This window comes from Chiloscyllium plagiosum, unplaced genomic scaffold (genome assembly GCF_037043375.1).
Source record: "Chiloscyllium plagiosum isolate Xiang-an unplaced genomic scaffold, Cpla_swu_hap1 HiC_scaffold_16, whole genome shotgun sequence".
Classification (NCBI taxonomy): domain Eukaryota; kingdom Metazoa; phylum Chordata; class Chondrichthyes; order Orectolobiformes; family Hemiscylliidae; genus Chiloscyllium; species Chiloscyllium plagiosum.
Genome location: NW_028270154.1, coordinates 64,797,619 through 64,811,629, shown reverse-complemented (window position 1 = coordinate 64,811,629; position 14,011 = coordinate 64,797,619). Strand labels below are relative to the sequence as shown.

Below are 14,011 nucleotides of genomic sequence, written 5' to 3'. Positions count from 1 at the left end.
AAAGAATGGTGAGTTCTTTGCTGCAGAATTCCCAGCCCCTGATTTCTTCATTCCTGGAACCATTTCCGTAAACACTTTTTTTTGTCTTTAAATCAACCCCCACTCCACCTTTTGCCAGCCTTTACAATCTGTATAGCAATACACGACTTTGAGAATCCCTTTTACGTTAGCTTCATACTCCATGTTTCATATGAACTAAAGCTTGATGTTCAGAGAGGTGGGTTTTCAAGAAGTACCTTAAAAGGAGAGGATAGGGAGGAAATTTCAGAGATTAGGTCCAGACTACAGAAGCATGAAAATCAGCTTAGAGTAATTAAGTTTGTAGATGCTCACCAAGTAGAATTGAAGCAGTGCAGATAACAGAAGGTTATGGGGTCGGAAGGAATCACAGAGGGGTGTGGGGGATAGACAATGGGATTTTGAAAATAGGGATAAAAATTTTAAGACAGCTTCCCATAACACAAATGCAGAATTTTTGAATATTGCACCATACTTCCTCCCACAATTTAGGACAGCTATACTCTTAGCAAGTTTTAAGATTTGTAGCTCAGGCTAAGGTTCTGGATGTAAGCTTGCTTGCTGAGCTGGAAGGTTTGTTTTCAGATGCTTCGTCACCATACTTGGTATCATCACTGAACCTCCGGATTAAGCACTGGTGGTATGGCCTGCTTTTAATGTGTGTTTAGGCTTCCTTGGGTTGGTGATGCCATTTCCTGTGGTGATGCCATTTCCTGTGGTGATGCCATTTCCTGTGGTGATGCCATTTCCTGTGGTGATGCCATTTCCTGTTCTTTTTCTCAAGGGGTGGTAAATGGGATCCTAGTCAATGTGTTTGTTGAGAAGAGTTCCAGTTGAAATGCCATGCTTCTCAGAATTCTTGTGCATGTCCCTGTTTGGCCTGTCCTAGGATGGATTTGTTGTTTCAGTCAAAGTGGTGACCTTCCTCATCTGTATGTAAAGATACTAGTAAGAGTGGGTCATGCCTTTTTGTGGCTAGTTGGTGTTCATGTATTCTGGTGGCTAGTTTTTTGCCTGTTTGTCCAATGTGGTGTTTGTTACAGTTCATTGCACAGTATTTTGTAAATGGCATTAGTTTTGCTTGTTGTCGGAATCGGGTCTTTAAAGTTCATTAGCTGCTGTTTTAGTGGGTTTGTGTGCTAGCATGATGCCAAGAGATCTGAGTAGTCTGGCAGTCATTTCCAATAAATAAGAAGCAGGCCATATCACCAGTGCTTCACCAGAGGCTCAGTAATGATGTTATCTTGTACGGTGACAAGGCATCTGAAACAAGCCTTCCAACTCAGCGAGCAAACGTACATCCACAGCTATACTATGCTAAATAAGTCAGAAAGAACATCCTAAAAGGCATTACTTTGAATAGATTTAATTAACTCCTTGCTGGTAAACAAAGGTTATCATCGTAAAATAATGCTTTAATTTATTCAATTGATCACAAGAAAGAAAGATATGGTGATAATCAGTTTGCATAATTTTAACAAATAATCTTATTCCCAACAAGGATGAACAACAAGATGGACTTCAATCCTCACTTTTTGATTTATTCCTAGTTAGATGGAAAACAATTAAACCTGTGCTTTAGCAAAACATCCGACAAAATAATTTTCTAAGGCTCACTTCTGGTTTTAAGTGCTCGGTTGTAAATAAAATGGTGGAGCAGAGCTGGCCTGGAGCCAGGGAAAGGGTTGACTCACTCAAGGACAAAGGAGGGAATCTTTGTCCTTGAGTGAGATATTTTGTACACAAAGTTACCATCCAAGTTGATAGGGTTGTTAAGACAACGTGTGGTGTTTTGGCTTTCACTAACAGGCGGATTGAGTTTAAGAGCCATGAAGTTTTGCTGCAGCTCAAGAATAATCCAGGTTAGACCATACTTGGAATATTGTGTCCAGTTCTGGTCGCCTCATTATAGGAAAGATGTAGATGCTTTAGTAAGGGTGCAGAGGAGATTAACCAGGATGCTGTCTGGATCGGAGAGCATGTCTTATGAAGACAGGTTGTGAGTGCTAGGGCTTTTCACACCAGAGAGGAGGAGGAAGAGAGGTGACTTAGTAGAGGTGTATAAGGTAATGAGAGGCACAGATAGAGTAGATAGCCGGAGACTTCTCCCCAGGGCAGAAATAGCTGTCACGAGGGGTCTTCATTTTAAGGTGTTTGGAGGAAGTATAGGGGCAATGTCAGAGGTAGGTTCTTTATGCAGAGAGTGGTGGATGTGTGGAATGCATCACCAGCAGTGGTAGTAGAGTCAGAGACATTAGGGCCATTTAAGTGACTACTGGACAAGTACATGGACGGCAGTAAATTGAGCTGTGTAGATTAGATTAATCTTAGATTAAGATAAATGCTTGGCATAACATTGTGGGCCGAAGGGCCTACACTATGCTGTACTATTTCTACGTTCTATTTCAGCTGGACTGTTATGACAACCATTACCCCAGAAGCAGAAAGGAAAATTTATAATTCCTTCAAAATTTCTGTGGAACCTGCATTTGTTTGAGATTGCTTGAAACAAATGTTTGACAGCTTGCATCTAATTAAAAAGGGATTAAAATCTTTGAATAATATGAACTCCAGTCTGTAAAATTTGGCAACACTTGACATGGAAATAGTACTAACAGGCAGTGAATAAAGAAGTCAAGTGGCAAGCAGACACAAAGGTGAACTGGAGTGGGAAGGCAATGAATTGTCAGATATAGATACAATGAAAATGCAGGCAAAGACAATGACAAACAGAAATAAATATTGTGAAAAAAAGTAAATCAATCCCAGGAAGAGGTCAGTCTTCCTGTTGGCAGAAAAATTGAGAATTTTTGGAGGTGCTGAACAAGCTATCAAGTCCCAAAACCTGCAAATCTGCATGAAAACTTTAGAGGTGCTAAAGGAACTCTAGAAATCCAGTCTCTCAACCCTCCCACCGGCAGCTGTCGCCCACCCACCCACCGCTCCCACCGGCGGCTGTCGCCCACCCCTCCCCCCGGCGGCTGTCGCCCACCCACCCACTCCTCCCACCGGCGGCTGTCGCCCACCCACTCCTCCCACCGGCGGCTGTCGCCCACCCACTCCTCCCACCGGCGGCTGTCGCCCACCCACTCACCCCTCCCACCGGCAGCTATCGCCCACCCACTCACCCCTCCCACCGGCAGCTATCGCCCACCCACTCACCCCTCCCACCGGCAGCTATCGCCCACCCACTCACCCCTCCCACCGGCAGCTATCGCCCACCCACCCACCCCTCCTTGCACTTTGCAACAGGTTTTAAATACTTGAGGAAGCAAAGCCACGTAAGAACATGGCTGCTTCCACCTGAAGATTATGATCCCTGAACAGGAGTGGTATTTGGATAAAGCAGTCACAATACAATACAGCAAAAAAGTTAAGTAATTTTGAAATAAGAAAAAGCATTTGGTAAACCCTGGCTTTCACAGGACAGAATAACATTTTACGCAGCAATGACACAGAATCAATCATTACTTTCTATATGTAAAATACTTAAAATGTTTAGTTGCCTTCATTGTCTTTATAATGAGACATGCTTCAAAGTCACACATTCCTTTGAACATTGGTTAAAATTCAGGCAAGCATAAAAACAAAATGGGAACAATGCACTTTGTTACATTTGAACTATCAAACAGAGGAAATCTAAAATCTTGTAAACGGATCACATTAATAAAAGTTTAAAAGCATTTTACCATTCACACATTAAAGTATGTAAAGACCCATTACTGGTAATTAATACTTACTAGCTAAGAGAAGGCAGGAAAGAGCGATGACATACAGCTGTTTTGCTCCAACATCGTAGTGATCCATGAAGAGGTCTAGTAAGTATACAGCAAGGTGACGTGCTGTAGGGCAAAGCTGGTAGCGATTACTCAGGATGGCAAGGAGGTCAGCAAAATAGCGGCGCAAGCCAATCTGTGGTGAATGAGCTTTGTAGACAGGCAGCTTCAGTTCCTATACAAAAGAGAACAGTAAAGAAAAGGCAGCGTCAAGAGTGTATCTTGACAGAAAGGATACGTAGAGCCTCGCTTGCCACCTGCTAGTAGGGTCTGGCTGCAGAGCAACAAAAGCACATTCTCTTTTAACTTAAACAGAACAGTTGTTGGAATAGGATTAATGCCAGGAAAAAATGCAAGCACAGGACATGATTGGGAGGTGTGTAGTTGTGGAAACCACAACATAAAAACAATGTATAAAGCTGAAGCACAGTGCAAAGCCATGCTTCAGAAATCTCCAGGCTTTTCAAAGCCCATGGCATATGTTGTTTCTTGTACAGCTGCTGACTGAGTTTGGTGAAACCAGAGAACTTTGTTATAGGTGACCCTCATTATGACAAATTAACAGCCACCTTTCAAACTTCAGGAGGTATGGGATACAGGGAATTTTGGCTGTCTGGATTCAGAAATGGTTGGCTGACAAAAGGCAGAGAATGGTTGTTTATGGAAAATATTCTGCCTGGAGGTCAGTGGTGAGTGGTGTCCCAAAGGGCTCTGTTCTTGGGCCTCTGCTCTTTCTAGTTTTAATAAATGACTTTGATGAGGATGTTGAGGGGTGGGTTAGTAAATTTGCCGATGACAAAGGTTGGAAGTGCCATGGATAGTATCGAGGGCTACTGCAGGCTGCAGCGCGACATAGACAGGATGTAGAGCTGGGTTGAGAAATGGCAGATGGAGTTCAACCTGGATAAATGCGAAGTGATGCATTTTGGAAAATTAAACTTGAATGCTGAATATAGGATTAAAGACAAGATTCTTGGCAGTGCGAAGGAAGAGAGGGATCTTGGTGTTCAAGTGCATAGATCCCTCAAAGTTGTCACTCAAGTGGATAGGGTTGCTAAGAATGCATATGGTGTTTTGGCTTTCATTAACAGGGGATTGAGTTTAAGAATCGCGAGGTTTTGCTGCAGCTCTACAAGACCACACTTGGAATATTGTGTCCAGTTCTGGTCGCCCTGTTATAGGAAAGGTACGGAGGCTTTGGAGAGGATGCAAAGAAGGTTTACCAGGATGCTGCCTGTACTGGAAGGCTTGCCTTACAAAGAGAGGTTGACTAAGCTCCGACTTTTCACACTGGACAGAAGGAGGAAGAGAGGTGACCTGATCGAGATGTACAAGGTAATAAGAGGCATGGATAGAGTCAATAACCAGAGACTTTTCCCCAAGGTAGATTGACTGGCACGAGGGATCATAGTTTTAAGATATTAGGATAAAGGTATAGAGAAAGTGTCACAAAGTAGGTTTTTTATGCAGAGAGTTGGATTGCATGGAATGCATTGTCAGCAGAGATGGAGAAAGCAGAGTCATTAGGGACATTTAAGCGACTGCACATGGACAGCAGTGAATTAAGGAGTGTGAAGGTTAGATTTTTTTTATTTTCTATTAGGAATAATCCTCAGCTCAACATTGTGGGCTGAAGGACCAACTCTGTGGTGTACTTTTCTATGATCTATGTTCAAACTTTTAGTATTTGTCCAACTTGAGTTCACCGAACTGGATGAAAAAACAAATCCCGAGAAAAAAAGAATCATATTTGCCATTTGAAATTCCTTTCAAGATTCATGAAGAACTCTTGGCGATGAAAGGAACACTTACAAAATAACTGTTGTTCGAACACCAAAATATAGTTCATTTTTCCCATTCTTTTCAAAACCAAGCAGAAGTCTTAAAAGTACCCAGCAACAGAACATTCCACAACACAAAAACCAGTACAGTACAAACAGACATACATCACAGATGTTAAAACAGATGCAACGTTATCTTAAAAGACATGTTTCTTTATTCAAAAACTGAACTGAAATGTTGAGGGTAGTTCAAGTACTAAAAAGACAAGATGTATTCTTGGAAACATGCAATTCAGACAAGTTAGAAATCATTTGGAAATATGAAAAACATCGTAATCTGTCCTCTGAAGATGCAAAAGAGAGAATCAGATGGGAGTGTGGCGAAAGGTGGGTGGGGGGCGGGCGGGGTGACGACCTCCGGCGAGGGGGGGCGGGCGGGTGGGTGGGGCGCGACCGCCGGCGAGGGGGGCGGGCGGGCGGGGCGCGACCGCCGGCGAGGGGGGGCGGGCGGGCGGGGCGCGACCGCCGGCGAGGGGGGCGGGCGGGCGGGGCGCGACCGCCGGCGAGGGGGGCGGGCGGGCGGGGCGCGACCGCCGGCGAGGGGGGCGGGCGGGCGGGGCGCGACCGCCGGCGAGGGGGGCGGGCGGGCGGGGCGCGACCGCCGGCGAGGGGGGCGGGCGGGCGGGGCGCGACCGCCGGCGAGGGGGGCGGGCGGGCGGGGCGCAACCGCCGGCGAGGGGGGCGGGCGGGCGGGGCGCGACCGCCGGCGAGGGGGGCGGGCGGGGGGGCGCGACCGCCGGCGAGGGGGGCGGGCGGGCGGGGCGCGACCGCCGGCGAGGGGGCGGGCGGGCGGGGCGCGACCGCCGGCGAGGGGGGAGGAGCGGGCGGGGCGCGACCGCCGGCGAGGGGGGAGGGCGGGCGGGGCGCGACCGCCGGCGAGGGGGGCGGGCGGGCGGGGCGCGACCGCCGGCGAGGGGGGCGGGCGGGCGGGGCGCGACCGCCGGCGAGGGGGGCGGGCGGGCGGGGCGCGACCGCCGGCGAGGGGGGCGGGCGGGCGGGGCGCGACCGCCGGCGAGGGGGGCGGGCGGGCGGGGCGCGACCGCCGGCGAGGGGGCGGGCGGGCGGGGCGCGACCGCCGGCGAGGGGGGCGGGCGGGCGGGGCGCGACCGCCGGCGAGGGGGGCGGGCGGCGGGGCGCGACCGCCGGCGAGGGGGGTGGGCGGGCGGGGCGCGACCGCCGGCGAGGGGGGCGGGCGGGCGGGGCGCGACCGCCGGCGAGGGGGGCGGGCGGGCGGGGCGCGACCGCCGGCGAGGGGGGCGGGCGGGCGGGGCGCGACCGCCGGCGAGGGGGCGGGCGGGCGGGGCGCGACCGCCGGCGAGGGGGGGCGGGCGGGCGGGGCGCGACCGCCGGCGAGGGGGGCGGGCGGGCGGGGCGCGACCGCCGGCGAGGGGGGCGGGCGGGCGGGGCGCGACCGCCGGCGAGGGGGGCGGGCGGGCGGGGCGCGACCGCCGGCGAGGGGGGCGGGCGGGCGGGGCGCGACCGCCGGCGAGGGGGATGGGTGGGTGGGTGGGTGGGGTGCGACAGCCGGCGAGGGGGATGGGTGGGTGGGTGGGTGGGGTGCGACAGCCGGCGAGGGGGGTGGGTGGGGTGCGACAGCCGGCGAGGGGGGTGGGTGGGGTGCGACAGCCGGCGAGGGGGGCGGGTGGGGTGCGACAGCCGGCGAGGGGGGCGGGTGGGTGGGGTGCGACAGCCGGCGAGGGGGGCGGGTGGGTGGGGTGCGACAGCCGGCGAGGGGGGGCGGGTGGGTGGGGTGCGACAGCCGGCGAGGGGGGCGGGCGGGTGGGGCGCGACCGCCGGCGAGGGGGGCGGGCGGGTGGGGCGCGACCGCCGGCGAGGGGGGCGGGCGGGTGGGGCGCGACCGCCGGCGAGGGGGGCGGGCGGGTGGGGCGCGACCGCCAGCGAGGGGGGCGCGACCGCCGGCGAGGTGGGCGGGCGGGTGGGGCGCGACCGCCGGCGAGGGGGGCGGGCGGGTGGGGCGCGACCGCCGGCGAGGGGGGCGGGCGGGTGGGGCGCGACCGCCGGCGAGGGGGGCGGGCGGGTGGGGCGCGACCGCCAGCGAGGGGGGCGGGCGGGTGGGGCGCGACCGCCAGCGAGGGGGGCGGGCGGGTGGGGCGCGACCGCGGCGAGGGGGGTGGGGCGGGCGGGGCGCGACCGCCGGCGAGGGGTGCGGGCGGGCGGACGGGGCGCGACCGCCGGCGAGGGGGGTGGGGCGGGCGGGGCGCGGGGGGCGGGCGGGCGGGGCGCGACCGCCGGCGCGGGGGGCGGGCGGGCGGGGCGCGACCGCCGGCGAGGGGGGCGGGCGGGGCGCGACCGCCGGCGAGGGGGGCGGGCGGTCGGGGCGCGACCGCCGGCGAGGGGGGCGGGCGGGCGGGGGGCGACAGCCGGCGAGGGGGGCGGGGCGCGACAGCCGGCGAGGGGGGGTGGGTGGGTGGGTGTGGTGCGACAGCCGGCGGGGGGGGTGCGTGGGCGGGTGGGGCGCGACAGCCGGCGGGGGGGGTGCGTGGGCGGGTGGGGCGCGACAGCCGGCGGGGGGGTGGGCGGGCGGGTGGGGCGCGACAGCCGCGCGAGGGGGGGCGGGCGGGTGGGGCGCGACAGCCGGCGAGGGGGGGCGGGCGGGTGGGGCGCGACAGCCGGCGAGGGGGGGCGGGCGGGTGGGGCGCGACAGCCGGCGAGGGGGGGCGGGCGGGTGGGGCGCGACAGCCGGCGAGGGGGGGCGGGCGGGTGGGGCGCGACAGCCGGCGAGGGGGGCGGGCGGGTGGGGCGCGACAGCCGGCGAGGGGGGCGGGCGGGTGGGGCGCGACAGCCGGCGAGGGGGGCGGGCGGGTGGGGCGCGACAGCCGGCGAGGGGGATTGGGGTGGGTGGGGCGCGACAGCCGGCGAGGGGGGGTGGGGTGGGTGGGGGGTGGGACGCGACAGCCGGCGAGGGGGGTGGGGTGGGTGGGGGGGTGGGACGCGACAGGCCGGTGAGGGGGGTGGGGTGGGGTGGGGGGGTGGGGTGCGACAGCCGGCGAGGGGGGGTGGGGTGGGTGGGGTGCGACAGCCGGCGAGGGGGGTGGGGTGCGACAGCCGGCGAGGGGGGTGGGGTGCGACAGCCGGCGAGGGGGGTGGGGTGGGTGGGTGGGTGGGGTGGGTGGGTGGGTGGGGTGCGACAGCCGGCGAGGGGGGTGGGGTGGGTGGGTGGGTGGGGTGCGACAGCCGGCGAGGGGGGTGGGGTGGGTGGGTGGGTGGGGTGCGACAGCCGGCGAGGGGGGTGGGGTGGGTGGGGGGGTGGGGGGGTGGGCTGCGACAGCCGGCGAGGGGGGTGGGGTGGGTGGGTGGGGTGGGTGGGCTGCGACAGCCGGCGAGGGGGGGGGGGGTGGGTGGGTGTGTGGGTGGGGTGCGACAGCCGGCGAGGGGGGTGGGTGGGTGGGGTGCGACAGCCGGCGAGGGGGGTGGGTGGGTGGGTGGGGTGCGACAGCCGGGAGGGGGGTGGGTGGGTGGGTGGGGTGCGACAGCCGGCGAGGGGGGTGTGTGGGTGGGTGGGGTGCGACAGCCGGCGAGGGGGGTGGGTGGGTGGGTGGGGTGCGACAGCCGGCGAGGGGGGTGGGTGGGTGGGTGTGGTGCGAACAGCCGGCGAGGGGAGTGGGTGGGTGGGTGGGGTGCGACAGCCGGCGAGGGGGGTGGGTGGGTGGGTGGGGTGCGACAGCCGGCGAGGGGGGTGGGTGGGTGGGGTGCGACAGCCGGCGAGGGGGGTGGGTGGGTGGGTGGGGTGCGACAGCCGGCGAGGGGGGTGGGTGGGTGGGTGGGGTGCGACAGCCGGCGAGGGGGGTGGGTGGGTGGGTGGGGTGCGACAGCCGGCGAGGGGGGTGGGTGGGTGGGTGGGGTGCGACAGCCGGCGAGGGGGGTGGGTGGGTGGGTGGGGTGCGACAGCCGGCGAGGGGGGTGGGTGGGTGGGTGGGGTGCGACAGCCGGCGAGGGGGGTGGGTGGGTGGGTGGGGTGCGACAGCCGGCGAGGGGGGTGGGTGGGTGGGTGGGGTGCGACAGCCGGCGAGGGGGGTGGGTGGGTGGGTGGGTGGGGTGCGACAGCCGGCGAGGGGGGTGGGTGGGTGGGTGGGTGGGGTGCGACAGCCGGCGAGGGGGGTGGGTGGGTGGGTGGGTGGGGTGCGACAGCCGTCGAGGGGGGTGGGTGGGGTGCGACAGCCGGCGAGGGGGGTGGGTGGGGTGCGACAGCCGGCGAGGGGGGTGGGTGGGGTGCGACAGCCGGCGAGGGGGGTGGGTGGGGTGCGACAGCCGGCGAGGGGGGTGGGTGGGGTGCGACAGCCGGCGAGGGGGGTGGGTGGGTGGGTGGGGTGCGACAGCCGGCGAGGGGGGTGGGTGGGTGGGTGGGTGCGACAGCCGGCGAGGGGGGTGGGTGGGTGGGTGGGGTGCGACAGCCGGCGAGGGGGGTGGGTGGGTGGGTGGGGTGCGACAGCCGGCGAGGGGGGTGGGTGGGTGGGTGGGGTGCGACAGCCGGCGAGGGGGGTGGGTGGGTGGGTGGGGTGCGACAGCCGGCGAGGGGGGTGGGTGGGGTGCGACAGCCGGCGAGGGGGGTGGGTGGGTGGGGTGCGACAGCCGGCGAGGGGGGTGGGTGGGTGGGTGGGTGGGGTGACGACAGCCGGCGAGGGGGGCGGGCGGGGGGCATGGGTGGGTGGGGTGACGACAGCCGGTGAGGGAGGGGGGGGTGGGTGGCGTGTGCGGGTAGGGTGACGACAGCCGGTGGTGGGGTGGTGTGGGTGGGTGGGGTGACGACAGCCGGCGAGGGGGGCGGGCGCGGTGCGGCAGCCGGCGAGGGGGGCGGGTGCGGTGCGGCAGCCGGCGAGGGGGGCGGGTGCGGTGCGGCAGCCGGCGAGGGGGGCGGGCGCGGTGCGGCAGCCGGCGAGGGGGGCGGGCGCGGTGCGGCAGCCGGCGAGGGGGGCGGGGCGCGGTGCGGCAGCCGGCGAGGGGGGCGGGCGCGGTGCGGCAGCCGGCGAGGGGGGGCGGGCGCGGTGCGGCAGCCGGCGAGGGGGGCGGGCGCGGTGCGGCAGCCGGCGAGGGGGGCGGGCGCGGTGCGGCAGCCGGCGAGGGGGGCGGGCGCGGTGCGGCAGCCGGCGAGGGGGGCGGGCGCGGTGCGGCAGCCGGCGAGGGGGGCGGGCGCGGTGCGGCAGCCGGCGAGGGGGGCGGCGCGGTGCGGCAGCCGGCGAGGGGGGCGGGCAGGCGGGCGGGCGACAGCCGGCGAGGGGGGTGGGCGGGTGGGTGGGGTGCGACAGCCGGCGAGGGGGGTGGGTGGGTGGGTGGGGTGCGACAGCCGGCGAGGGGGGTGGGTGGGTGGGTGGGGTGCGACAGCCGGCGAGGGGGGTGGGTGGGTGGGTGGGGTGCGACAGCCGGCGAGGGGGGTGGGTGGGTGGGTGGGGTGCGACAGCCGGCGAGGGGGGTGGGTGGGTGGGTGGGGTGCGACAGCCGGCGAGGGGGGTGGGTGGGTGGGTGGGGTGCGACAGCCGGCGAGGGGGGTGGGTGGGTGGGTGGGTGGGGTGCGACAGCCGGCGAGGGGGGTGGGTGGGTGGGTGGGTGGGGTGCGACAGCCGGCGAGGGGGGTGGGTGGGTGGGTGGGTGGGGTGCGACAGCCGGCGAGGGGGGTGGGTGGGGTGCGGCAGCCGGCGAGGGGGGCGGGCGCGGTGCGGCAGCCGGCGAGGGGGGCGGGCGCGGTGCGGCAGCCGGCGAGGGGGGCGGGCGCGGTGCGGCAGCCGGCGAGGGGGGCGGGCGCGGTGCGGCAGCCGGCGAGGGGGGCGGGCAGGCGGGCGGGCGACAGCCGGCGAGGGGGGGTGGGCGGGCGACAACCGGTATGGGGGGGGGGGGGTGGGCGGGCGACAACCGGTATGGGGGGGGGGGGGTGGGCGGGCGACAACCGGTATGGGGGGGGGGGTGGGCGGGCGACAACCGGTATGGGGGGGGGGGTGGGCGGGCGACAACCGGTATGGGGGGGGGGGTGGGCGGGCGACAACCGGTATGGGGGGGGGGTGGGTGGGCGACAGCCGGTATGGGGGGGGGTGGGTGGGCGACAGCCGGTATGGGGGGGGGTGGGTGGGCGACAGCCGGTATGGGGGGGGGGGTTGGGTGGGTGACAGCCGGTATGGGGGGGGGGGGGGGTGGGTGACAGCCGGTATGGGGGGGGGGGGTGGGTGACAGCCGGTATGGGTGGGGTCACAGCCGGTGATGGGTGTGGGTGGGTGGGTGACAGCCAGTGAGGGGGGGCGGGGGCGGTGACATCCGGTGGGGGGGGGGGGGGTGGGGGTTGAGTGATCATTGTGTCTGGGTGAGTGATTGTTGAAGGTTTGTGTGTGCCGGGGTGCTGCCCCCTGCGGCTGGTCTCATCTCCGTCATTGTGGAGGCGAGTATGGGGCCGGGGCCGGGGCAGGTGAACCCCGTTTCAGTTGGCAGCCGTGAGCCCTGTCCCGGTATCTGAGTGGCCGCCAGGGTCCAACTCCCCACCCGGGTGGTGGCCCTGTCCTGTCTCCTGTCTCCCGGCCCCTCACCTTGGCTCTCAGCGCCTGGTGGATGTCGCTCGCCAGTTGCCCCTTCCACCACTGATCCTCCGATTCCATCCTTCCCATTCACACAAAGAGGCCCTTCTGATCCGAACACACCGACATCCGGCAGCGACGGCGACCGGAGCTCTGGGTCGTTAGGGCGGGGCGGGCCAGGCCTGGCCCGACCCAGCGGAGGCCGGCCCGCCGCTAGGCCTGGGTGGCGGAGAGCCGAAGCCCTGAGACCAACCGCGGCCGCTACAGCTGCCTCCTCCAGAGCGGTCGCCGAGCCTTACGACGCATGCGCGAGCATCTCACCGGCCATCAGAGTCTGTGGGCGGGGCCATGGTCCAGTGGGCGTGGTTAACCTGTGTAGTGCGGGCGATGTCGTGAGGGGCGCAGCTGCTGTGTAAAGGGGTGGGAGTCTAGGTCATGGGTCCGGCTTCAGAATCCTCTTAAACAGATCATGGGGCGAGCAGTTTACAATACTGAATAGCCATAAAAATATGATGTGGTGGTGCCAGTGTTGGACTAAATCAAAAGTGAGACGACGCCAGGTTACAGTCTAACTCACTTTATCTGACTAAGGAGCAGGGCTCAGAAAACTTGTGACTTCAAATAAACCTCTTGGACTATAATCTCGTGTGCTGTGATTTCTGAATAAAATGTATGAATTCGTAAGAAATGTCTTCCATACATTTCTTTTTAGGAATTGAATGTATCAATTTGACATTACTTATCCTGGAGAAGGAGTTAATAGAGTCATTTTGGGACAGCTTTTGTTTAGAACATTGGTTGATCTAGTTGTTAGAGTTCCTATACTGTGGAAACAGGCCCTTCAGCCCAACAAATCCACACCAACCTTCCGACAAGTGACCAATCCAGACCCATTCTCCTACCCTACATTTACCCCTGACTCGTGCACCTAGCCTACACATCCCTGAACACTACGGGGAATTTAGCACAGCCAATTCACCTGCACATCTTTAAACTGTGAGAGAAAACCCACACAGAGACAGGGAAAATGTGTAAACTCCACTCAGACAGCCACCCAAGGCTGGAATCAAACCTGGGTCCCTGATGCAGTGAGGCAGCTGTGCTAACCACTGAGCCACCATGCCAATAGGATTAAAAACCGTGCGTGTGGAGCATGTGCATAGGATTAAAAATGACCTCATCTAAAGAAAGTAAAAATAATCATGACGTGACAGAATTTCACATTCAGCTGTGGGGGTGAGAAACGTGTGTTTGAAACAATGTCTTAAACTTAAATAAAGGCAGTTACAAAGTATAAAGTGCCTAAATAAAATGGGAAAATAGATTTAGAGAGAAACTAGCAGAGAAGCAATAGCTGTTATTTAAGAAAATATTTCATAACTCTCAACAAAAGAATTCTCAGTTGGGAAGAAAAACTTGATGAAAACAATGCCTAATTCATCACACTAAAGGTAACCCCACTAACACTATACACTCTCTCTCACACACACACACATATACACACTCTTACGTACTCACACACTCATGCACACCTTCCTTCATACACACTCTCTCTCTCAGACACACACACACTCCACACACTCCACCCATGTGCACACCCTCTCACAGGCATATACTCCATCACACTCACCCACACAGTCTATCAAGCTTTCACACACACTTTTTCCCACTCTCACACACACACATTCTCACCCTCTCTCCCCCATATGCACACACAAACACATATAAGTCAATGGGATAAAATTGTATTTTCAGAATTATATTTGCAGACAAATTCTACTCTGCTCAAAAAGCACACAATCCATAGGCAGCCAATGTTTTTTATAATGCATGTGACATTTTATAAATTCCTCCTTTGGAA

The 14,011-nt window shown here is 61.2% G+C and overlaps 1 protein-coding gene across 6 annotated transcripts in view; it reads right to left on the bottom strand.

The window, feature by feature from the left end:
- The window catches only part of ccnjl (cyclin J-like), a 270,390-nt gene extending 257,910 nt beyond the window's left edge, over positions 1-12,480 (bottom strand). For 3 of the 6 annotated variants that reach the window (XR_015759810.1, XR_015759808.1, XR_015759809.1), the window contains exons 1-2: positions 12,163-12,472; positions 3,759-3,969 (exon numbers count right to left, since the gene is read on the bottom strand). Coding sequence is in view for 3 of the 6 variants with exons in the window: in XM_087995451.1 (XP_087851577.1) it covers positions 3,759-3,969; positions 12,163-12,240 (289 nt within the window). In the remaining 3 variants the exon portion in view is untranslated. Of the gene's footprint in view, positions 1-3,758; positions 3,970-12,162 lie in introns of all 6 variants that reach the window. The other 3 variants (XM_087995451.1, XM_087995452.1, XM_043703871.2) reach the window with 3 other exon arrangements.
- Between the last annotated feature and the right edge of the window lie 1,531 nt (positions 12,481-14,011).